The sequence below is a fragment of the Lissotriton vulgaris genome, unplaced genomic scaffold, assembly GCF_964263255.1.
Source record: "Lissotriton vulgaris unplaced genomic scaffold, aLisVul1.2 SCAFFOLD_3613, whole genome shotgun sequence".
In the NCBI taxonomy this organism is placed as follows: Eukaryota; Metazoa; Chordata; class Amphibia; order Caudata; family Salamandridae; genus Lissotriton; species Lissotriton vulgaris.
The window spans coordinates 195,317-218,901 of record NW_028245015.1 but is presented as its reverse complement, the minus strand read 5'-3'; the positions used below and the strand labels follow the sequence as shown (position 1 = coordinate 218,901).

The 23,585-nt window shown below is 44.0% G+C and overlaps 1 protein-coding gene across 1 annotated transcript in view; it reads right to left on the bottom strand.

Moving 5' to 3' along the window:
• Positions 1-16,292: 16,292 nt before the first annotated feature.
• Positions 16,293-23,585, bottom strand: part of LOC147666665 (vomeronasal type-2 receptor 1-like) — an 87,108-nt gene continuing 79,815 nt past the window's right edge. The window contains exon 4 of the mRNA XM_086948985.1: positions 16,293-16,583. Coding sequence (XP_086805111.1) covers positions 16,293-16,583 — 291 coding nt within the window. The remainder of the gene's footprint in view (positions 16,584-23,585) is intronic.

The window sequence follows — 23,585 nt, the reverse complement described above, 5'->3', positions numbered from 1 at the left end:
TCATCGTTCAGTGTCTTCTCTTTTGTTGTTCCTATTGTACCACTGTTTTCACACCTAAAAAGAAAATATCAATTCATGACACACATGCTGCTCTAATGTTTCAGAAAGATGTTGATGATTTTATTTATGTTAATGAGCGAATATTTGAGAATTCATCCCTCCTTGCTGTTTTACATTCTGATGGTGATGGTATGGAGTGCTCATAAATCCACCCTCATGTGATATTATCACTTGCAATTGTGTTCTTCTTTGCATTTGTTAAAAATGTTTTAGCTCATACTAAAAGGAGGGACTGTTAAAATAGACCTATGAATTCCTACGCAGTGCCTTATATAAGTTCATATTTACGGCACCATTCTCTGTTTAGATGTCATTTTGAAATATGATCTAAACTAATCCTTTGCTGTTTCTGCAATAATGAACTGTTAGTGCCAGTGCATAGCTTTGCCACCCAATAGAGGCCCTCTCCCACTTGTCTGATGGCAGGCCCAGGATAAAACAACCATGGACTGTGCTAGGTTGTGCAAGATACAAGAACTGAAAACTTTTTTTGTATTTCACTGTCCAGCTGCGTCTGCCTGGAAAATTCCACTTAGGGCATCTCTTTGCTCAGCTATGAAATGTACATGATTTATCTCACTGCTTCCTGTTCTTTAGTACCCTCTGTACCACTCTTTGAGACTGTGCAGACGGGGCTCCACTCTGAGTGAATCTGAATAAAACAAATATTGGTATATTATCCACTGCTCCTCCGACTCTTCATTTGTTATTGGAGTCTGAGAGGTGGTCTGAGGGGACCCGGGTGGCCAAGCGGGTCACTTCCTTCAGCGTTAGTTTGCTTGCTTTTGCTTTGGTGTGATTAAAGTTAACTTGTTGATTGATTGAGAGAATGAGACCACATTACGTGGCAGTGGAGGCTACCGGGACGGATATGCGATTACATTTTGGTCGTATTTTAGTTGCCTCACCATAGAGGCAGGTTATAGGCCTAACAACCTTGATTTAACCTGGTAGTAGGCTGTTTAGTTTCCCTTCCCAATCGGTGTTTAGATGATAAAGGAGAGACAGGGAAGAGGAAAAGTAGCAGGTGGTACAGTATTTTCAAAAGATTTTAGACATTTAGTCATCTTATGATACCTAGCCACAGTAAAATATTTTAGGGACTTCAGAGAATCTTGAAAAAGAATGTAATATGAAGGTTGGTTGGTAACTGAGGATTTGTGAGAAACTGGGTTGTTGGTTGACTGGGGTGTGAGCCCTGGGCAAGCAAGAGTCAAGATCCCTTGCAGAGTGAACCACAAAAAGCCACTAAATACATCTGTGCTTAACCCTGGGTAACTTGGCAGAAAAAGCAGTCAGGCCATGACAATGTGCAAAGTATTAATGCATCGCACAAACAGTATTAAATTGAAAACCCAACGCAGAATCCCACACCAATTTAGAACCACTGAGTCAATTTTAAATAAATATTTGGCACCAAAATGACAAACATCCTATCAGTAGAACTAGAGTTATAAAATGTTAAAGTTTTAAGTAAAAGATCAAAGCGCCAACCATCAACATCTACTCATGCCAGACCGAGACACAGTGAAAAAAAATATGGCTGACCTTGATAGAGCACGGTTCAAATACAAGAAGTGGATTAGGCTCAGTCAGCACTAATCTTCAGACTTAACTTTTGAGAGGAAAACGTTCAGTGGGGCAAGGCTGCGAGTGGTGTCCAAAGAGGGAGCATTGTCTTTGGGGAGCCTCGGATCAAAGCTGCAGTGAAGATTTCTAGGTTTGGACTTAAAAATCTTATTTCAATGTTTGAAAATCTCCAGCAGCTCGAGGCAGAGAGCTTGAACCAAATGCAATTTTACAAGGCTGGAAACCCCTTTGGACAAGGACCGCTGAACAGAATTTCCTGCTGCAGAGAAAGAATGAGAAGCCTTGAAGTTAATCTGGCCAGCGATGAACCTCGGGCGGATAGGCAAGCAAGTTTGTACTGATTTCCTCCTGATTTATAGAGCAGTTTTTGGCCAAGAAGTATGTAAGTCCTTAATTTTGGGATGTGGCCATCTGGGTGTATTTAGCAGCACAATCAAGGGTCGAGGACTGGTGGTACACCACTTGGGGGATCATGACTTACTCTGGCTGGGCCCATGTACAGTGCCAAGATTATGGGAGCCTTTTGTGTCCATGTGGCTCTGACAGTAGGCCAGTAAGCTATACCTTAGATTCACTCTGGTATTCCTGGGTTATGCTGAGGAAGCATGGTTCAACAGCTAGGCTGGCCTCTGAGGGTTCAAGGCAGACTCCAGGCAACAAAGCAGTCATTATTGATATAATCTTGCATGGTACACAACAGGTCAAAACAGTAAGCAGTTCTCTTAGAGTCTTTCCATAGTGAGCTGAAGGGTGGGTTTGAAGATTATATTTCTATACCCTAGTTCCCTTCTTCTGGAAGGTGGAAAATGCTTCTAGAAAGGTTCTTTTAAGTGCATGGAATTTACAGCCCACCCACCCTGGCTTCTCCTTAACTGCAGTGACAATATGGAGGTGCTACATTCTTTTTGTGAAGGCAGAACACCTCCTATTAAGATGTAAGTGGGGCTGTTCTCAGCTACATCCTCCCATCCTGACTAGAGAGGGCCCCTCTGGGCTCACACATTCCCTCTATTTTGTAACTGTCTAGAGGGAATATACAAAGTCCTCTGACCTCTTGATCTCAGAACTGCACTCTCCCCAGCAGCTCTGCTGTCTGAGCACACTTCAGCCACCTCCTCCTGGTAGGTGTTTGAAGATGCCCAAGTGTGCCTTGTGCCCGCTCATTATGCTCTGCCCGTTATCCCTGCTCCTGCTGTCTTAACATTTTCTTATTTTTTCCACTGTACAGAAAGCCATCCTAAAAAATACAATTGTGAATAAAGCCAAATTAAAAATAATAGATAGGATATTAAAAAGAAGCAAAATTAAACATTCCCACCAAACGGAATAGCCAATTGTTTATGTTTTCCAACAGATAGGCAAACCATTTATGTTCGAAACCTACAGGTGGGGTGCTTCTTAACTGTGGGGTTCTGTCGCCTCTCTTCTTAGAGCGGTGCAGTAGATAGGGGGAAACACCCTAAGCCCTCCACGTGGACTCCTAAAGCCCACACTTCTAAACTACACACTGGTCTACACACGGGCTATTCACCTTTCAATGTATTTTTTGTATAAATTAATTTGTTAGCATACACAATAAAATAACATAGTTCTATGACCTCTCCAAATAATCAAAAGTCATTTCTGATGTTCTTTAATTCTAACGATTTTGCCCAGCAAACATGTGTTTAGTCATGGGGAATTACCCACTTGACTTCTTCAGGGCTATAAAAAATAATCATATGCAAGGGATCAGTCAATCCACCATTTTTATATAGGTGAACACCAATTTCACCCAATAGTGAATATTTTGTGACTGCCCAAACTCGACAAATCCCAATGGAATGCCAACTGATTTAAAATTTCAAAGACTTTCTAAGGTGCACTGTAACAGCCTCAAAGTGTCAAAACATTGTGGTGGGATTAGGGTGACATGCATAACTGTACTTCATCATGTGAAAGAAATATCCAATTCTTGAATCACAACTGCGTCACGAGCATAGTTATTATCCATACTTTACTCAAAAAAGTTGATACGATATGCCAAATATGTCATGTACAGTGTGGGGTGACTAGAGGGTGCAGATTTCACACCTCAAAATGTCCATTGGTCAAGGTGAACATTCATGTTTATATACAAGCTTATTCATCTCATGCTAATGGTGATGTAAAATGGGCATGGAACAGTGGGCGGGCAGATGAGTAGGGTCACATCTTTTTGTCAATGTGTTCATACATCCTAGTTTGTGCGATTTGCGTTATAACATCTTAAACATCTTAAGTCTCAGGTTACAGATGCTCTAATAGACTAATATAACCTCTAAGAGATCCATATTCTGACATAATCATCCCCTTATATTCCCTCTCTCAGGACGCATACAAGTCTATATTTTGCAGACAGGTAGTACACTGCATCAATTAAATCCCTACCTTTGCCATCGTGAGATGGGATTACTACCCACACCCAAGGAAGCCATTTAACCCCTTCAGCGCTGATGACAAAGCCAGCTCGTCACGGGCGTTACCTGCGCTGCGCGCATGACGAGCTGGCTGTGTCACGTAACGCGCAAATTTCGAATTCTCAGCGCGCAGTGGGAAAACCGCTAGCGCGCATGCGGTTAAAGTCTTGGGATTCTTGTTTATGGGGATCTATCCCTGAAACATCAGCTACAAGCTGTGCCTTCCTCCTGTTTTCTTCAACTTTGGAGAATAAGGAAAATTAGAAGATGCTTCATGGTGGAACCTGCCATCCAATAGCCTAACTAATATCCTGGATTGATAATACTTATGCGCCATATCTGGGACTCCCTATTGACCTGAATACCATGTTGCAATTAGTTCAAAATCAGGCAGGCTGGCTGGTCTCCTGTCAGGATAGACACTGTCACACTAAGCTTTTGTTGAATAAGCTACACTGGCTTCTGGTACCTCAGAGGACCATTTTCAAAACAGCCTGCATTATTTTTAAAGCTCTTCAGGCCAAAAGTCCAACCTTCCTGCCCTCTAGAATTCAGCGCTGCACCCTTAATCACCATCTTAGATCAGCTCATCAGAATTTACCCACTGCCTGAAAAAGTAAAAAAAAGGGGCTAGGAGGGACCAGATTTACTGTATTGACTCTTTACACATGGAACATTCTACCCCCCGACATAACATTATCAGGCAATTATGTGGGATTAAGAAAATTCTTAAATACCTGGCTGTTTAGGCAAGCTTACGGATAATTCGGCTGCTAGCTGCTGCTTCACCACTACCTTAGAACCAAGAGACCTTATGGTGTACATGCGCTCTACGAGTTCCCTATTGCATAATATTGTTATCTTCCTGGCCAACCTTACCTTATCCACAGTAAACAATCACACACAATCCCACACTTATTCATCCATGGGCCCTTCAATTACCAATACAAGAAGTAAAGGGAAGGCATCCATGAGAATAAAGACAAACTCCACGTCAATGATACATCTATCACGCCCAATGGCGGCTTTCTCTCTAACCTTATCATATCTAAAGTGAAAAAAGACACATTATTCCACACGTACTCATCCACCGGGCCCTTAATTTTCCAATGATAATACCAATAGTAATAATAATAATAATAATAATGGTAATAACAATAATAATAATAATAATACTTATAATAGTAATAATAATAATAATATGTTTTTTTTTTTTTTTTTTTTCAACATGCTTCCCAGACTTGTTTTTATAAATAAACTGTGCGATTACTTAAAATCTTTACAGTATAAAATACAATGAACTACAGTAAAATACAATGAAATCCCCCCCCGACCCGCCCTACTCCAAGTAAAACCGTGAGTGCAACTATTTAGTTACAAAACTGAATGTTTTGACTACTTTTGTCCAATCAGAGTTCCATTAAAACAATAAGAGTTTTGATTTCTCCATGAGTCCACGCCTACTGGAGTCTGAGAGAGGAGTCGAAGTTCGGCATCATCACTCACGCTGCGGAGCCAGTTGACAGTGGGTAGGTTCTTCATCAGATCCTTAGCCGACCCAGATTAAATACCTCAGTCCGATGGTTCCAATTACTTTGTGACGTCTCCCTGAATTAACTGTAAGCTGACAACATTGGGGCGGCAGGGAAAGCGCTAAGCCCACTGTCAGGGCCCACCGGATCTGTAGCCTTTGGTTGGGAATCGAGTGACATTTTTAACTTGATGGATGAACTTGCCAACCCTGGCTAACAAGCAGGTCGTAGTTTCTGAGAAGCACCAGTCCGAGGCCTCTCTGCATGTTCTATGGCCTAAGTTCCGTGATGCCGGACGCAGCATTCGCTGTCGATTGCTGGCCAACTTTGTGCAGCAACATAGCAGGTGTAGCCAGGATTCTCTGCGATAGTTGCATAGTCGGCAAGCAATGGCTCCATCCGTTCGTGCCCAATTTGGGTTGAAGTCCGCGATCCTGAGGGCCAAGAGGCGCAGAATTTTCTGTCTTGCATGGGTTGCTAATTAATCTTGCAGGTATGGTTGGGGTTTGCCAGGGATATAGGACTTGTCCAGGGCCAGAGTTAGTGGGTTGTGCAGGAGCGAAGAAAGGTGAAGCCCGAAAGAGATGGACTGGACTTGGCGCTTAACGGCTTGGGCCTTGGCAGAATAAGGAATTTCGTGAAGGTACAGGCTCCTTCCCTCGATTTTCATAACGTCAATGGCTAGTTCCACCTTGGAGTGCCATGGGGAGCCTGCTTTGCCGAAGATGGTTTTTAGGAAGTGCTTTAAGGTGTTTTCGGGCGATTGCAGTACTCTAATATAGTATTTTAGCAAATCCCCCAGTAGTGCCAACTCTGGTTGTTTCAGGCCTATTTCTAGTCTTAGCGTGTTGTTCCGTGCCTGTCTGGAGGCCCGTGACACCATCTTGTATGCTTTCGCCTGGGCCGCGTGGACCACTTTCTCGAATGGCCCTGGGTAGGCTATGTGGCCGTACGTGATGGCGGGGATCATTTTAGCCCTGAGTACTGTCAGCATCGGTTCTGCTGAGGAACTGGCCAGGCGATGGCTTAAGCGTCTTAAAGACAGTATTATTTTGTCTATTCTTGAATTTTAGCTCCTTCAGATGTTCAACTGCGGTGGCCCTCTCAGATACCCATATGCCCAGATAGTTATAGGATGGGGCCGTGATGATTCGGTGCTCCCCCAGGGACCATGAAGCTTTTTTTTATGGTGGTATTTGCCAAAGATTACTATCTTGGTTCTGCTCACATTGATCCATAGATCATTCTCCTTGTTGTAGGTGGCAAGACTATTTAAGGCTCTTTGAAGCCCTACCCTGGTGTGGTCCATGACTACTGTATCGTCTGCGTACTGGAGCGTTCCCAAGACTAGCTTCCCCGGTCTTGGAGGTGCTAGGTTGGCATCTTTCAGGGCTTGCTCCATGTCCGCTGTATAAAGATTAAAAAGTAGGGGGGCCAAGACGCACCCCTGCTTTAAACCAGAGTTGGTGGCAATTCTTGTTGTTGCGATTGTGGGGCTTAGTTTCACCTGGACCCATGTCCCCTCATAAAGTGCTTTTATGGCTTTTAGCAGGGCTTTGGGGAGCCCCCAGGACTCTAGTTTTGCCCAAAGCCGGCTTCTGTTCACTCGGTCAAAGGCCGTAGAATAGTCTATAAAGCAACAGAACAGGGGCAGCTTATTCCTCGTATTAGCCTTCTTCGCGAGGTAAGTAAGCGCTATGATGTTATCCAGAGTGGAACTGTTAGCCCTAAAGCCAGTCTGTGAGGGCGGAAGAATGACGTTCTTATCCACCCAGGTCTCCAGGTCCTTTAAGAGAAGGCGGGCATATACCTTAGCTTCAATGTCAAGAAGGGCTAGGAGTCTATAATTAGCTGGGTTCAATTGATCGCCTTTTTTATGAATGGGAAATAAGATTGAGCCTTTCCAGGAAGTTGGCAAGATTGCGGTTGCGAATGAGTGGTTGTATAAAGGAGTAAGTATGGTTGCAAAGAAGACTGGGGCGGCCTTAAAAACCAGGGCGGGGATCCCATTTGGGCCAGGGGCGCCGTCGGTTCTAATGGCCTTGATGTGCTTTGATACCTCCGCCTCTGAAAATTGTCCTGGTCTGGTCGGTCTTAGGTCTTCTGTCGGGGCGCTTTCAGTTTTGATGGTAGCAGCTGCCGCCTTGGACCACACGGTTTTGCGGGGAGTCGGCCGGTTTGGCTCACTGGTATACAGCCCCTTTGCATACTGTTCCCACACTTTCCCTGCAACACTGTTTTCCTTGTGCGCGCCTCTAGGGGTCTGGTTGTTGATGTAGCGCCAAAGCTTGCTGTTGTCTTTTTCTTTGATTAAGGAAAACACTGTCAGACAATTCTGTTCGGTCCGCTGTCTTTTCAGCTCCCAGATTTTCTTTTTGTAGTTGGCTCGCAAAACGGCAATGGGGGCCCCCCTGGCAGGGGGGTGACTTTATATTTTGCCCTGTTTGCCTTGTTGAGTGCATGCTTCATCTGTATCAGGCTCCGCAATTTTAGGTGGCTTGGCCTGGTGTTTTTTTGGCAGCTTCTTGATTGGTGAGTTATGCCCAGGCACTTCAATATATCCGTGGTCGGTGTTTCCCATAGGTGTATGATATTCACACTGTCTTGTGGCCTTAGTTCTGCCACCCCGTTGGCTACATATACCGAAAGTCTATGGCTGAGATTGGTCGACCATTTCATTCTTTTGAGGACTACATGATGTTCTCCGCCTGTGGTCATACCAATTACTTCATGGGAGTCCACCTGTTCCCATGCCAGATTAAATATGGAACGGAGGGGCCTTTGGGCGCTTTTGACTCTGTTGTCCACTGTAAAATTGCAAAGTTTGTGAGCCACTCCTTCGTTGGTGAAGATATAATCTATAGTGGAGACATTCCTAAAGGTCGAATTAGCGGTCCATGCGGGGTGGCTCATTTTTTGTGTCCCGTGGGTCGATTGCGATTAAAATTTGCGAGAAGTTCAATCAATGGGGCTGACTTCTTACTTGGGGGTGCCACAGGGATCAGGTCCAGGCCTCTAAGGTTGAAATCACCCGCAATTATTACATCATGGTGCAAACGGCTTATTAGTAGGTCTTCCAGAGAGATGGTGAGTGATTCCAAGTCCTGAGGCGATTGATATTTTGCTGGGTTGAGGTAGCAATTGATTAATAAAAGGGGGCTGGGTTTTTGACCCGCTCTCAACCCTTCTATTGTGATGGCTTGCAGGTCAGGTGACTCAAGATTTAGTTCTATTACATTAATTTTGCAGGCATGGCTTACGAAGATGGAAAGTCCCCCTGACGGGCGACCAAAGATCGTCCTTTTGGTTGCTGATTTAAAATGTTCGTAAAAGCCAGCTATTGGGGTCGTTGACCTCGCCCAGGTTTCCTGAATGCACAATATGTCCCCCTGTGCAAGGTAATCGAGAGTGGTCATGTCCCTGAAAATATTACATAGCCCAGCGATGTTCCATGAGATGATAGTTAGCTTGCGGTCTTGGCCCCTTAATGGATTTACGTGTGCTCCGTTTTCATGGGTGTTGGCAGGGTTAGGGGCCCTGTCTCCATGTGTCCTCCGTGTGAGCCAGTCCTTGCTGAGGCCGCTGCACTCTACGCTGCTTTTCTTTTAGCAGGATTTTTATTTTTAGCGGGGTTAATAATAATAATAATGATAAACAAATTTATAAAGCGCATGGCTACACGGACTAGTGTGTCCCCGCACTGCGGCATCAAAGAACTCCTTCGGACGCAGTGCTGTGAGACAGTTACAAGGGAAGGCCTAAGGACGGAAAAAGCCACGTTTTGAGTTTTTTACAAAAGAGTGAATCCGAAGGATCCATCCAGAGAATCCCGGGGAGGTTATTCTGATGTTTGGCCGCCAGGAAAATGGAAGGATCAGCCACCCATTCTTGCTCTTTTGATGGCCGTAATTCTAACCTTTCCCGTCCCACTTGATATCAGAAGGTATGTCGGAGTGTAAGACGTGTGTACATCATGTAAATAGGTAGGCCCTTTTCTCTGTAAGATGCAATGTCTAACACACAGGGCTTTGAAGATAATTCTCTCCCTCACTGGAATCCAGTGATGGGATGCAAGGGTCTGGTTAGAGGAAACTCTCCAGGGCAGCATTAGAATGAGGCAAGCTGCCGCATTCTGAAAGCATTGGAGTCTTTGCATACATTTATTACTTGCCTCCAAATAGAGGACGTTACCATAGTTTAAGTGTTAGGTTACCAGAGCGTGGACCATGGTTTTTCTAGCTGTCATGGGAAGTACATCAAGGGTCTTCCGGAGTCCTCTCATTACCCCGAAAAATTTCCATACCACACGTCTGGTGTGGCTCTCAAAAGATAATTTGGTGTCCAGCCACATCCCTAGGTTCTTAACCTGTTCGCTGGGGGATGGGGTAGGTCACAAAGTCAGAGGCCACCATGATGAGGACCAAATCGAGGGGGCTCAGCCTACCACTAGAACTTCTGTTTTATTGCCGTTAAGTTTCCAACAGTTGTTCTAAATCCAAGACGTCAGTTCTTGTAGGCAAGTCAAGAAGTTGATGGCTGCCTCATCATTGGCTTGTGCTAATGAAACCTCCAGTTGCGTGTCTGGCCCTCATCTACATGATTGCGGATGGTTTCTGTGGATCGGAGCAGTGCTGATTCAGTAGAGTAGGTTGCTCAAAAACCCGCTTGAGTAGAGTGATGTAAGTTGTGTTTATTGATATGGGCTATCAATTGAGTGTTGACCACTTTTTCTGCTATTTTGACAAAGTAAGGCAGAAGTGAAATTGGAGGCAGGTTCTCCAATTGACTCAGCTTCTTTTTTATGGGGAGGAAAATCGCCTCTTTCCCCCTTTTTGGGACCATTCCCTAAGTAAAAGAGAGATCAAGGAGGTGGCTGATGTAGGGCGATCGGACCTCTAGGCTCTATCTTAACACTTTAGGAGTAGTGGGGTCCCTAGGTGAGCCTGATTTGATGCTTGAGGCTATACCTCTGAGGTTGTCACACGAGAGGAGAACAAAACCACAAAGGCATTCCGCCTCCGCTATGTTGGATGTTCCATCGCTATCAGAGCACTGATTAAGTGCTTCATCTGAGAAGGTAGAATAGATCCTTTCTACCTTCTCCGTAAAGAAGTCTGCCACCAAGTTGCAAGAGTCCACAGAGCTGGTGTTAGGAGCTTTGGTTCTTGCTAGTGATTAAATCTCTTTAAAAATAGTGAAGAGTTCCTTTGAGGAATTTTCAGCTGTCGCAATCCTATCACTATAGTAGGTGGTCCAAGCTTTCCTTATGAGGGAGTGATAGTGTTTGATAGGATTTTGTATTCAGTCTTCTTGAGATCTGAGAAGTCTTTCCTCCATGTCCTTTCAAGGTGCTTACAAGCGGATTTAGCTATTCTGAGTTTGTCATTAAACCATGGTGCTGTTTTTATTTGTCTCCCAGGCGCACTCGAGGACCATGGAGCCTTTCTATCTAATGCCTCCGTAATCCGCTTGTCAAATGCGCTGCAGGCCGAGACAATATCTTTGTCACCAGTTTGTCCGCCTTGTTGGAGGGCCAGATTAAAGCTGGCTGATTAAAACCTAGCCCACTTCCTATGCAGTTTCCCAGTGCCAGACATCTTGGTAGTATATGTATAGGGCAACAGAGCGCTAAAGGGAACCACATAGTTCCATGCTTCCATTACCTTTGTAAATGTAAATTGATACTTGTATAGTGCACTACTCACCCGCAAGGGTCTCAAGGCACTTGTACGAATACCGCTGTGGAACCCATCCGGGCTTTCCCTGTTAGGCGTTCACTCCTGGGCACCCCCAAGGTGGAGGCTAGGCATTCTTAGCGTTGTGGAGATTAAGCAAGCTATTGCCCAGAGTTGCAGAGTGGGACTCCATGATTGGAATAGGCACCGAGGCGAGAATTATCAGGTCCGTGGAATTTTTGAGCCCAAGACCCGCCGAGGCGGGAAATTGAACCCTGGTCCCAGGCTAGACCTCAGCATCAGGGTCTGCTGCTCTAACCATTGAGCCACACTTCTCCACTTTTATAACATGAGTCAGAAAATCATCTGAACCTCCTATGATCATTAGGAAAAATCATGCACACTTCCTTAATGTGGTGACCAAAAGTATGTTTTTACCATGTCAACACTCCACTGTGCTCCATTATCTGCACACTAAATACAAACCATTATTCAACATGGCTTTTAATGATTCTACCTTCACAATACATCTACTCACAAGTTCAAATAGGATTCTGCTGGACATATGAAGGAGATTGTCCTCTAAACTTATGAACACCAACTGATGAAAATAAGGCTTTTAAGACTTCACTCCTTTTTCAGAAACGTAACCTATGAGACACATCGACGGAGACAGATTCCTATTTATACACATCCCATGCTTATACAGAACTAAACCTTGATATCGAGTCTTACCCCACATCTCTCCTAAAAAAATAAAACTACCTTCCAGTACACATCAGAACCTCATGGTTACTTCTCAAGTTCCATAAGATATTGAAGACCTGGCTTTTCCAGTAGCTCCCCCTCTTGCCTTAGGCAAGGCATAACCCATCTACTCAGTGCAAGGATACCCTCCCAGGTGATTTTGCACAAAAGGGTACACTTACCATAACTACTCTGTTTCCAAACAAATACAGCTGCCCAAAGTGTCACGGCTAAGACAACTGGAAGAGCAATCAAGGACCGTGCACAGCGCACCGCACCACACCACACAACTGGAGCAAAAACACCAGAAAGCCATACAAGCATGAGCTGAAGACACAGGCACAGGGGGAAGGCATAATTAGAGACAACAAGAACAAGTAGTGTAAGTACTGTAGTGAGAAACACACTCCTTATGTCACAGCCAGTGTGCTATCCCAGCACACAATTCTGCAGCCATTATTAACAGGTGCCATGACACGTACAAGAGATTCCGCAGTATTTGCTCACTATTTTAAAAAGCTTAAGAAAACAACAACATAAGGGCATTTATGAAACCCCAGGGCTGAAGGTTTGGATGCTCTATAATGAGCAAGGACTGATTAATTGAAATACACAGGCAGTGCAAATGCCACTTTGAGAATTGCTTTCAGGCATTCTGTCATTCTGTAGAATGACGAGCAGCAGTGCTTAAATTGAACTTTCGCTTGCAAGTGGAGACGAACAAACTAACAATCAAGTTATGGCTGGGGTGAATATTTGACATTGTTCAGCATTCTGTCCATCAATTGTTCTTTTTGCATTTATCACCCTGAGTGGAACGGGTATGCCCAGATATTGGTCCCATGTTCCCTATGCAACAGGAGTCAAGTTAGCATAGCTGAGGAGGGGTGATACCCCAAAACCCATTTCAGGATGCTTGTTTACGATCTTGGGAGGACCTGGTCTGGTGATTCAGGCTGGACTGTTCCGATAGGGAGCAGGGTCAAGACTGATTTTCATATGACTGGGATCAAACTGGAATCGCATGGTGAGCAAAAAAAAGATGGATGAAGTCCTGCTCTCTGTACTGAGGTAAATGGTTGACATTGTTCAGCATTCCATCCATAAATTGTTCTCTTTGTGTATGGAGTTGCATCAAAGTCTGTTGGTGGGAACAAAGGAACTCCCATGCAGCACCCAAGGAAAGCATACCAGAGGCAAAGTAATGAAAGCAGTGCTTTGTGTTATTTTCTGTAACAAACCAGTACAACGTGTGACTTGTGGTGTATTCTGCATCTCACCAGTAGACTTTCCATTGGGTCGGATTTTAAAAAGTAGCACAAACTCTTTGTAAATCTGTGCTTGTGTGTATGTGAAATGGCATCCCAGAGTCTCCCTTTCTGGTGAGCCAAAAAAAGCGGAACCATCACTGAGAGGACGAAACACTTTCTCATAACCTCCAATCCCAGAAGTCCGACATTGAGAATGGTGCCGAAAATTCACAAGAACATTATGAACCCACCAATGAGGCCTATTGTCTCTACACGAGGAAGCCTACATCAACCGATCGGACAGCTGATCGATAAATACCTACAACCGACAGTACAATCCATGCAAACGTACATCAAAGACACCTCACAATTTTTACTAAAACTACAGCAAATATCATTGAACCCAGCAGAAAAGGTGATCCTATGCACCGCAGATGTATGCAGTCTATACACGAGCATACCCCATGACATGGGGATTGAAGCTATGGAATCAGCACTCTTGAACACGGACCTGGACCAAGACCTACAGTTGTTTCTAATGGAACTAATGCATTTTACTTTGTACCACAGCTATTTCAGAGTTAAAGAGGAATGGTAACAACAACTCACTGGGATGGCTATGGGCAATTCGGCCGCACCCGTGTATGCCAACATCTTTATGCAATGGTATGAAACACAACATATCCTCAAGAAGACAACATGGACCAACCATTTGAAAATGATAATACGATACATTGATGATTTTTTCATTATCTGGACCAGCACAGAGGAGACATTAAGGATGGAACTTACTAAGTTCAATGCAATCGACCAACGGATCCAATTAACTTGGGACATATCAGATACTTCTGTTAACTTCTTAGATGTGAAAATATCCGTAACTCCACATGGATTCATCACTGACCTTTATGTCAAACCCACAGACAGGAACAACATGTTATTACACTCGAGTTTTCACGAACCGAATTTGATACGGAATTTACCACATTCACAGATGGCCAGAGTTAAAAGGATTACCTCAGACACAACCACTCTCAAGAAAAGACTCACTGAGATGACCAACAAATTTACCAACAGAGGCTACCCACAAACCCTAGTTGAAGAAACTAAAGCAAGGATTGACAACATGGATAGAACCAAACTTTTAACTCCAACAATAAAACCAGAGCAATCACGGACAGTGGTGGTTTCTAAATATTCTACAGCCAGCAAAAAATGTAAACAAATCATAATGAAACATTGGACAATCTTAAACATTGAACCGGATTTCAAAAACTCATTTAGTCAACCACCACTATTCGCCTTCACTAGGGCAAAGAATTTGGGAGAAATCCTACAGTACAAGCCCATAGAGACCACAGTATATATTGGAACCAAACCTTGTCTAAACTGCGGCAACTGTAATAACATTATCAGAGGAAACATTATCCATCATCCGAGACAAGGTAATCCTATCAAACTCAAGGTGAATGCAACCTGTGACACCAGCAACTTGATATATGGAATAAAATGCCCCTGCGGGAAGATGTATGTCGGCAAGACCGAACGACGAATCAAGGTGCGCCTTACGGAACACAAGTCTAACATTCGACTTAAAAACTTGAAGTCAGCACTATCTGCACACTTTGTTGAAACACAACACAACGTCTCTCAAATCAAATTTATCATTCTCGAAACGGTTCTTAAAAAGGAAGGGAGAGATAACAACAAATATCTCCTAAGAAGAGAGAACTACTGGATTCACAAATTATCGACCCAAAAACCGATGGGTTTAAATGAAAGAATTGAACTGTCTTGCTATCTTTGAAATATTGCTCCGTAGACTGTACTTGTTGTCACTGTGTATGTTCACTATCACCACTGACATTGACATTTCATATCCCGGTTTTCCTTTCAATTTTCGTCACAACCGCATTAGCTACACGGTTAGCACCTAGTTCCCTTTTACCTCCACCACCAGGGTTCGATTTTTATACATCTCCACTTTAATTTGTAATTGGCATCTCTCACTACCATGAGCTCGTTAGCATCCCCATTAACCCCTTTAATTCATTTTAGCACACTCTCTTGACAATTTCGTAATTTAGCTCGTATTCTCCCCCGACGAAATCTTAAACTCCTATAGTCTTTCCATTATGTCTTAAACATGTGACCCATCACGTGATCACCCCATTTTGAAATATCTAAACGCGGCAAGTATTCGTCTGAGCCGGCGTTTTTCGGAGACGAGCATCGGACCGGAACACTTTCCCAACAACCTTAAGGTCAGTTTTCACTACCCGCTAGACCCAATTCTCGAGTGCGCCACCGAAGCACTCTGTCAACATGCGCTAACCGCATTCCTCCCATTCTTTTTTAGATTTACACCAGCTTTCCCTGACAGGCATGTAAGTGACACGCCGACCCATTTATTCTTACCTTTGCATGTAAACACGCTGCGACATTTTCTCACATGTTGGGTAAATAGTTATAGCTTGGTATTATCGTTTCCCTTTGAGAAGCTAGTTTAATACTTTGGAAAACGTTTAACATGATTGCAATCATTTACATGTTTGTGTACTGTTTATCTGTGCACATATTTAGTAACCATATTAATGTTTATTTACATTATTGTTTTCAGTGTCAATTCCCTGATGAAGGGCATGTTAAAAATGCCCGAAATGCATTGGACACGTTTGAAAGACATTGCCTGAACTAAATATTGTTGATAATGATTTTGAAGACATAAGAATCAATGTCGCAAATCAGGAATTCAATCATGAAGTAAAATTAAAGATACACAACAAGAAATATTGAATGAAAGTCTTTTTTGACCCAAGGAAAGACAACCAAGTGTGTGCCAGCGAAGGGATGAGACTAGAGATCCTCTAGCCTCACGTTCTAAAGTATTTTGATCGACATCGCTGGGCCCTCGACGTTACCTTGGGGAGCACCATAAAAACAACAATAAACACTACTTAATAGATGAGCGTTTACCTCTCAATAAAATACCGCTGTGCATTAATCCGATAACAGTTGCACTATCTGCCCCTTCCCACTAAGAAATCCCTCAAAGATCCTCACCTGGTTGTCCTCTGTGTTCCACATCATGGCATCATCCTCTATCCTGATCTGCTTCCCTTCAGGGGCGCTGGAGTCATATGTCACCACCTTCACCAGTTTGATGGAACCTTCAGAGGATAGCTGGATGTTGATAAAATCAAACACTGCCGGCACATCGCCATTTTCATCAAAGAAGATTTCCTCTCCGGAGCTGGTGTTAAAGCGCACACTCCTCACATAGTGCACTATCTGAAATTATAACCGACAGTACTATGTGAAAACATTAAACACACTAATTTATTTCATCTTCTCTATCAAGATGATTCTTGTATGTAGCAAGGTCATTGGATGATTGTTGTGAGAAATATATAATAGGCAAAGAAATCCAGACAAATTTAGTAGGCCATATACCTGGTGGTGAGGACGCCTATGGCCCACGCTCCATACGTGTTACCATGATATATTCCTTACACGGACATGAATTAAATTGATCCCCTTCTAGTTATTGTTTTATTTCCACACTGATAAGCACTATGCACACAACATCTTGTCATTCAACTTCAACTGATCTCCATCCACCCCACCCTGGGACTGACAGAGCAGAGGTTTAATCAAAATCAGCCCCTTTTAGGGTAAGAAAAGCCTGCAAGACACCAATATATATGTATGTGCAATTTAACCCTTTCAAGGCTGTAGCATTCAGCTCAACTCTGGAGCATACCAATGACTATGCCACACACAGAGCTCTGGTAAACGTGTCTTTATTCTTCAGCATGCGACCATTAACTGAACACACTTTCATAGACTTTTTTGACCGTGCCAATACACATCCCAAATTCCTCCTAACTGCTTGGGTAACTTGGTAAGGGGTCCACGTAGGACCACAAGCGTCCTATAGCACTTAATCACATGATACTACAACTCCACATTTGTTAAATAAAAAATACGAGCAACATATGTACATTACAGCTTCTCAATGAGCCGACAATGTGCTTGTACCAGATTGAGTAGTATGAGGTCAGGGAGTCACACTGTTATCTGGCATCGTAGATGTGGAGTCAGATGAGTGACTTGGGAAATCAGATGGACTTGTCTCAGTTATAAGGTCGGGAGCCAACAAACATTCACACAAATGATTGAAATGTGAAGAAATTCTCATAATTGACTTTTAGGGACATTAAGCATTTGCCATATATTCATTACTTACCACAACTCTCAATGGTTCAGCATCAAACAACTTGTGACGACTTGTGTTTTTGCACGACTCTCAATGCTTCGGCATCCAATGAACCAGTAATCTTTTGTTTCTGTTTTTGATTAATTAGGACCCAGTCTCCGTCCTTAAAACCCTTGCCTGAATGCATCTGCCCTTATCTGCATAGATCGTCATGTTACTTTTGTGAGAAGTGTCTGTGACTTGAATCTCGTCAATGTCTATCACTGGGCTTGTGGTCCACTGTGGTAGCTTTGTCCCAACGGCTCTTCCAAACATCAAGGTGGTAGAACTTTCATCTGTTATGGAATGGGGAGTTGATTGATAGGCATGTAGAGCCAGGCAAAAGCCTGATATGAGATTGAGTCCTTTGAGCACAAAGCATTGAACCACTTTCTTCAGGGTGCTCATAAATCATTAAACAACACCATTCAACAGTGGCCAGAGAGGTGTGCTTTGCTGATCCTTGACATTCAACCAACTAAGAAAGTCCTTGAGCTCTCTCCTGTTAAAGAACAGACTTAAGAACAGAGGAACACACCACACTGCGAAAATATTATCCAGTCTCTCAATGACTTTGTTATGGGTAGTCAATGATAAATTGTCCATTAAGGGAAAACTTGAGTACTCGCCAATAACTACCATGAGGTGATGACAATTGTTTAAGGGTCCAAGAAAATAAACTGCAATTTTCTCTCGCGCTCATTTAGAAAGTTCAGACTTACTTAGCGGATGCTCTGTGGTCTTTGGAGATAAGCGGTTATACAGGTGACATGCATTCAGTTCCTTCTTGATTCGTTTGTCAAGGGGTGGAAACCACACTCAGGGGCATATTTACGTGCAGGTTTAGTGATGTTCCTGTGGCGAGAGGGGCTTTGCCTTATTTGCAAGGCAGCGTTAAGCCAATCACCATGGCTCAACGCCTCCCTGTAAATAAGGCACCCTTTCACGCTATCCTTAGCATAAAAGGGGTGGGCAATGGGTGTTGTGGTGGGTGTTCTACTGCAAAACCCATTCATTTTGACGCTGCCATAGTCGGAGTTAGAATAGGGGGAGTTCCTGGGGTTGCAGTGGTTATTGCAACATGATCCAAGACCGGTAACTTATGTGTGTTTTGGATCATATTAACTGGAGGTGTGTCTTGATATGTTTTTACTTCACGCTCTAGTCAGTCATTTTCATCCAGATTCTGAAGGCTAGCTAGGGGTTGGAAACGGTTACTCATTGGTAAGTTATTATCTATATAACATTTGTTGACAGACCTGCCTGGTTTTCGGGATATTAGCCATTGCCATTGCTTAGGATATCTGCGCTGGCCAGGGGGGTAAAAATGTTGTAGCAAGACTACTCTAATTAAGGAGTTTGAACTACTCTGGTATAAGCAGCCTATTATTATCTTGGCTTTCTCTGAAAGTTGACAACTATGCAGTCACCAACGCCAATCTTTTTTTTCAATGACCTATCCACCCCCACTCTTCAGACCATAATAATGTCAGATGATATACTCATGTCATTTATAGCATTTTTAGTACACCAATGAGTCACTTTATATAATAAGTCCTTGGTGGTTTCCATAGTTTTTTGAGAGAGAGAGTGTCAGGCTCCTTCTTCTGGTCTCTTCGGGGCTGTGCTGAATTACCTATAACTTCCCCTACGCAACTCCCCCAGAGCCTGAAGTTGTAAACACAGGCTACTAGGATAGTCCCACAGGGGAAGGAAAGGAAGGGGACAGCGGGGAGGGAGATCTGAAATGAGAATAACAGACAATTAGAATACACCCCCCACACCACCACATGAGAACCACCCACTTTCTTTCCTTTATCATGTATTTTGTATTATGGTGTCACCCCTACCTGAAAGGGAAAATACAGTTGACCTGAAACCTAGGAGAAGAGATTCAGGGCGATACCAGGATGTTGAACCAACTGCAGTGGGAGATACAAAACATACAATGTAACTCTCATTCCTATGTGAGCTGAACTAATTTACAAACAATCCTTCAACATCCCAAACAATGTCTGTTTTCATTTCTGTGGTTGTACCAATCCCTCCGATATGCAATCCCTAAATTGTTTCTCCTGTGTAGGGATGAAAAGATTGACAAATTGTTGTGAAGACAATTCATAAATGTCCAGCAGGCATGATTAATACCCTCTGAATGTGGTCTGCCGAACTTGCACAGCTCCTGTGCTCCACAGGCGTCTAATGACTCTTAGACGACTATGTAATCCAGATTCAAAGCAAATAAAGCAGAAAACAGTCTGAGCCCAGACTGTTGTTTTATCGTTCTCAAGGCAGCGTAGTGTTTCACAAGGACCCATGAACAAATGGGTCTTTCCCAAAATCAAATATAGCCGGGTCTTTGTTTTCTCCCTGCAATGAGACAGCGAGCGCACATCTCTTCCAACAGGAAGAAAGTGTTTGTTTGGAGAAGGGAACTTAGTTGTGCTCCAATATCCCGCTAACAGCAAGTCTCAGCTTGGAGCATCTCAGGTAGTGTACCCAACCCAGAGCGGGGTACCAATCGGTCCGAAGAAATATGAACCAAGAAGGGTCTTACCGGAATTTCAGCATACCAACCCTCACCGTCATCAGGCAGGAATAATCGGCAATGCCGGCGTCTTCGGCAAGATCTTTATTTCCTGGTATTGCGAGGGGTGCGTCACGCACGCAACGTATCCCACGGAATGCTGGGAAATGTAGTTTTCTTCTTGCACTGCGATCACCTTAGTAGCGCTGTTTCGTAACAGCGATCCGCGGATGACAGAAGTCCTGACAGTGAGAAGGGGCCACCAGTAAGACTGCTACTACAGGGGAAGATGCAGGAGGTAAATCAAGAATGCTTTGCTTCATAACTTTGTGTATAATATGATTAGGTTGGATACGTGTAGGTTGATGGGCCCTCTCAGTATTTAGGGGTCTACCCGTCTGGGCTTCTTTGGAGTTCTGGGCTACAGATCCTATAACCATGGTTTTCATTGACTGACTTGATCCACTAGGTATTCCTTCAGTCCCTAGAACATTTAAACATGGGCCAGAGGGGTTGGGTTGAATTTGATTCATATTCCGAGATTGAATTGCCGCCCCTACCCCCATTGGTTTTGGCACAAGTGTCCTTGCACATTTATTAAAATTGGTAATCAAGTTGTTGACTAGTTTCTCAGCTTTTCCGAATGTTAGCATTAATGGTGCTAAGAGAGCCTTTGTAATTGACTCAAGCTTTGTAAATAAAGAGTCCAATAACTGCTCTAGGTTCAGACCAGATTATAAAGACGATTGTGTCCTTGTTTGTGTCAGTGGGGATTTCCTCGAATGACTTATTACAAGCAGTTTGTTTTCTCTTGGATGGGGGTAAGTCTGAGGCCACATCGTTTCTCACTTTTATTTTATCAACTAGAGTGTTAGATAACATGTTGAGTTCATCAGGGGTGAGTAGTTGACATGAGGGTGCAGAGGAAATTGTGATTGATGAGCCTTCTAAAGGACCCATAGCAGCTGCTGATTTTCCTTGTTCCCCCTCCTCCCTAGCAGCATGCTTCTGAAAACATTGTCCAGCCTCTAATGATAACCTTCACTCGGTAAGAGCTATCTCATGCCTGATTGCGAGCGCAGCTTTAGTCAAAAAAGAGACAATTTTGCCAGGCATGTAGACTCCCCAGGTCCCCCCATGTGGAGTGGGTGTTTTCCTTTGGCCCATTTGCAGACGCTAAACCATAAAGACCCGGTGACCCTGGATGAAGTCACAATAAAGTACTGGGATAGTCAGGACTAATAAGGTGATTAAAAATTACCTTGCTTTGTTGACTGGTTTCCGTCCAACTTCCAATTATCCAATGTATAATTAGAGGGATCTGAAATGAAACAGCCCGGCCTCTTCCTCTTCCTGTTCTGCGGGAGATCGCCGGTGGTTAAAAGCACCTCCCGGAGCTGCTGGTGATGACGAGGAAGGAGTGGAGGAGCCTGGGGAATGGAGTCCATCGGACCTGCTGTGTACGGCTCTCTCACCCTGTGTGGCCCGGTTGCTGGAGCGTCTGGTAAAGTTAATTTTAACATTACTAGTTTAGAAGGTTGAAGTGTATCTGCTATTAATGATCTGTGGACCTGCAGCCTGTCTTCTTTACATGTCTGAAGTGCATTCCCTCTAGACCGTTGTACACAGAAGAATGTTAGTAGTGCCCATCTGCATCCTGATTTCTCATCATTAGCAGGATGGGAGGAAGGAGCTAACATACCTTAATAGGAAGTGTCCTGTCCATAACACACAAGGTTGATTACTCCTCTGTAGTGAGACTGGCCCAGGGTCTGAAATGAAAGGACCTCTCTGTGTGGCTCACTGGTTAGAGGCGGCAGACCCGGAAGCAGAGAACGGCCTGGGACCAGGGTTCAATTCTCGACGCGGCAGGGTCGTGGACCAGGGTCAGCGGACTCGATAATTCTCGCCTCGGTGCCTACTCTAACCAAGGACGATTCAGAAAAGGGGGTGGTGATGAACAGAGTGTCTGAATTAAGCAGACCTCTCTTACCCAGTCCAAAGATCAGGGCTTGATCCATCACTGTTATTTATCTCACTGCACCATCCCAGCTCAGAACCTGGCTATATGCAAATCAGTCTGTCCCTGGCCCAGTGCATCATGGGAACAGGGCAGACTAAACTACCAAGCCAATTCTTCGCCAGAAAGGAGACAAGCTACCGGGGACCGGTTTCTGGCATTTCAGCCTTCTTCGGCCCGGCTTGCTTGAATCCTGATGGTGCAGTGAGAAAGAGACTCATGTCTGAGTATACCCTGCCACACCTATTGTGGCCAAAAACAATTCAGAAAAAGGATCACACTCAGCCACTCTGGGCATTAGCTTGCCTCATCTCTACAACGGCCCCCCACATTCACCGGGGATGCCTGGTTTCACCTTGGAGATACCCAGTAGGGACCATCTCACAGGGATAGCCAGGACGGGTTCCCCAGCGGTCTACAGCGCCACGACGCCTCAGGGCAGCAGTGCGCTTTACAAGACACATACATACATACATACATTCTTTGAAGTCACCACCACTTCCAGGTCACAAATGCATATAAGTATTGGGTCTTTTACCCCCACAAGACACTGGTGGACTGTAAAGAAACTCTGTCAAAAGAACTACTGTGCTGATCAAAGACTGTCACTCTGCTGGTTGCTGCTCTGGAATAACTGTTGTTTTGTTGTGCTGCCCTGCTACCTGATGCTTTCTGAGCCTGCTGAGGGAAAGCTAGACTCATGATCCCCTCTACCTACGACAGACTACAGACCTCCTGGCATTCAGAAGACTGCTCAAGACACTGACTGCAACCCCCCCCCCCCAGCACCTTGAGACCCTAGCGGGTAGGTAGCGTGATTTACAAATTACTTAATTGATTGATTGATTCATCCTTGTACCCAGAGTGGTCTCCAGAGGCTTGTTTTCTTGCCTCTTGCTTCCTGACACTCAGGGATTTCAGAGTCGCACCACCTGTTTCTTTGCTGGTCGGTTAAAATGGATACATTTTCAGTCTATGTATAGCACAACTGGTGAATGGACCAGAAACCAGAGCTACGCCAAAATAACTGATGCAAAAGAACTGCCTCAACACCGCCTGTGTGTGGGAAGAATGCTGCATCTCCTCAACTGCGCAGAGAAACCACTCTGTAAATGCCTCTCCACTTGGTGCAACATCGCCACCACAGCATGAAGTAAAACAATACATTACCCCTACTGAGGGATCGACTGCTTCCCACAACATGCTGTTGGGACCAGGATCAAGGTTGTTTGTTCAGTGGGACTTGATTGGCTCCATTTTCTGGCCCAAGCTTCATAACAGTCAGCCTGAACTCTTGACTTTGCTCTGGTCCAGTGCTGGAAGATAACCTCCCTGTAGTCGCTTATTGCTTCAAAGCATTACATTTAGTCTTTAAAAATTCATATCTCGACTTCAACTTATTGGATTTTTGTTGTTTTGCATATTAATATAGCACAAACGTGACCCAAAGGTATTGGAGCACTATAAATGAGCACCAGTTACATTACA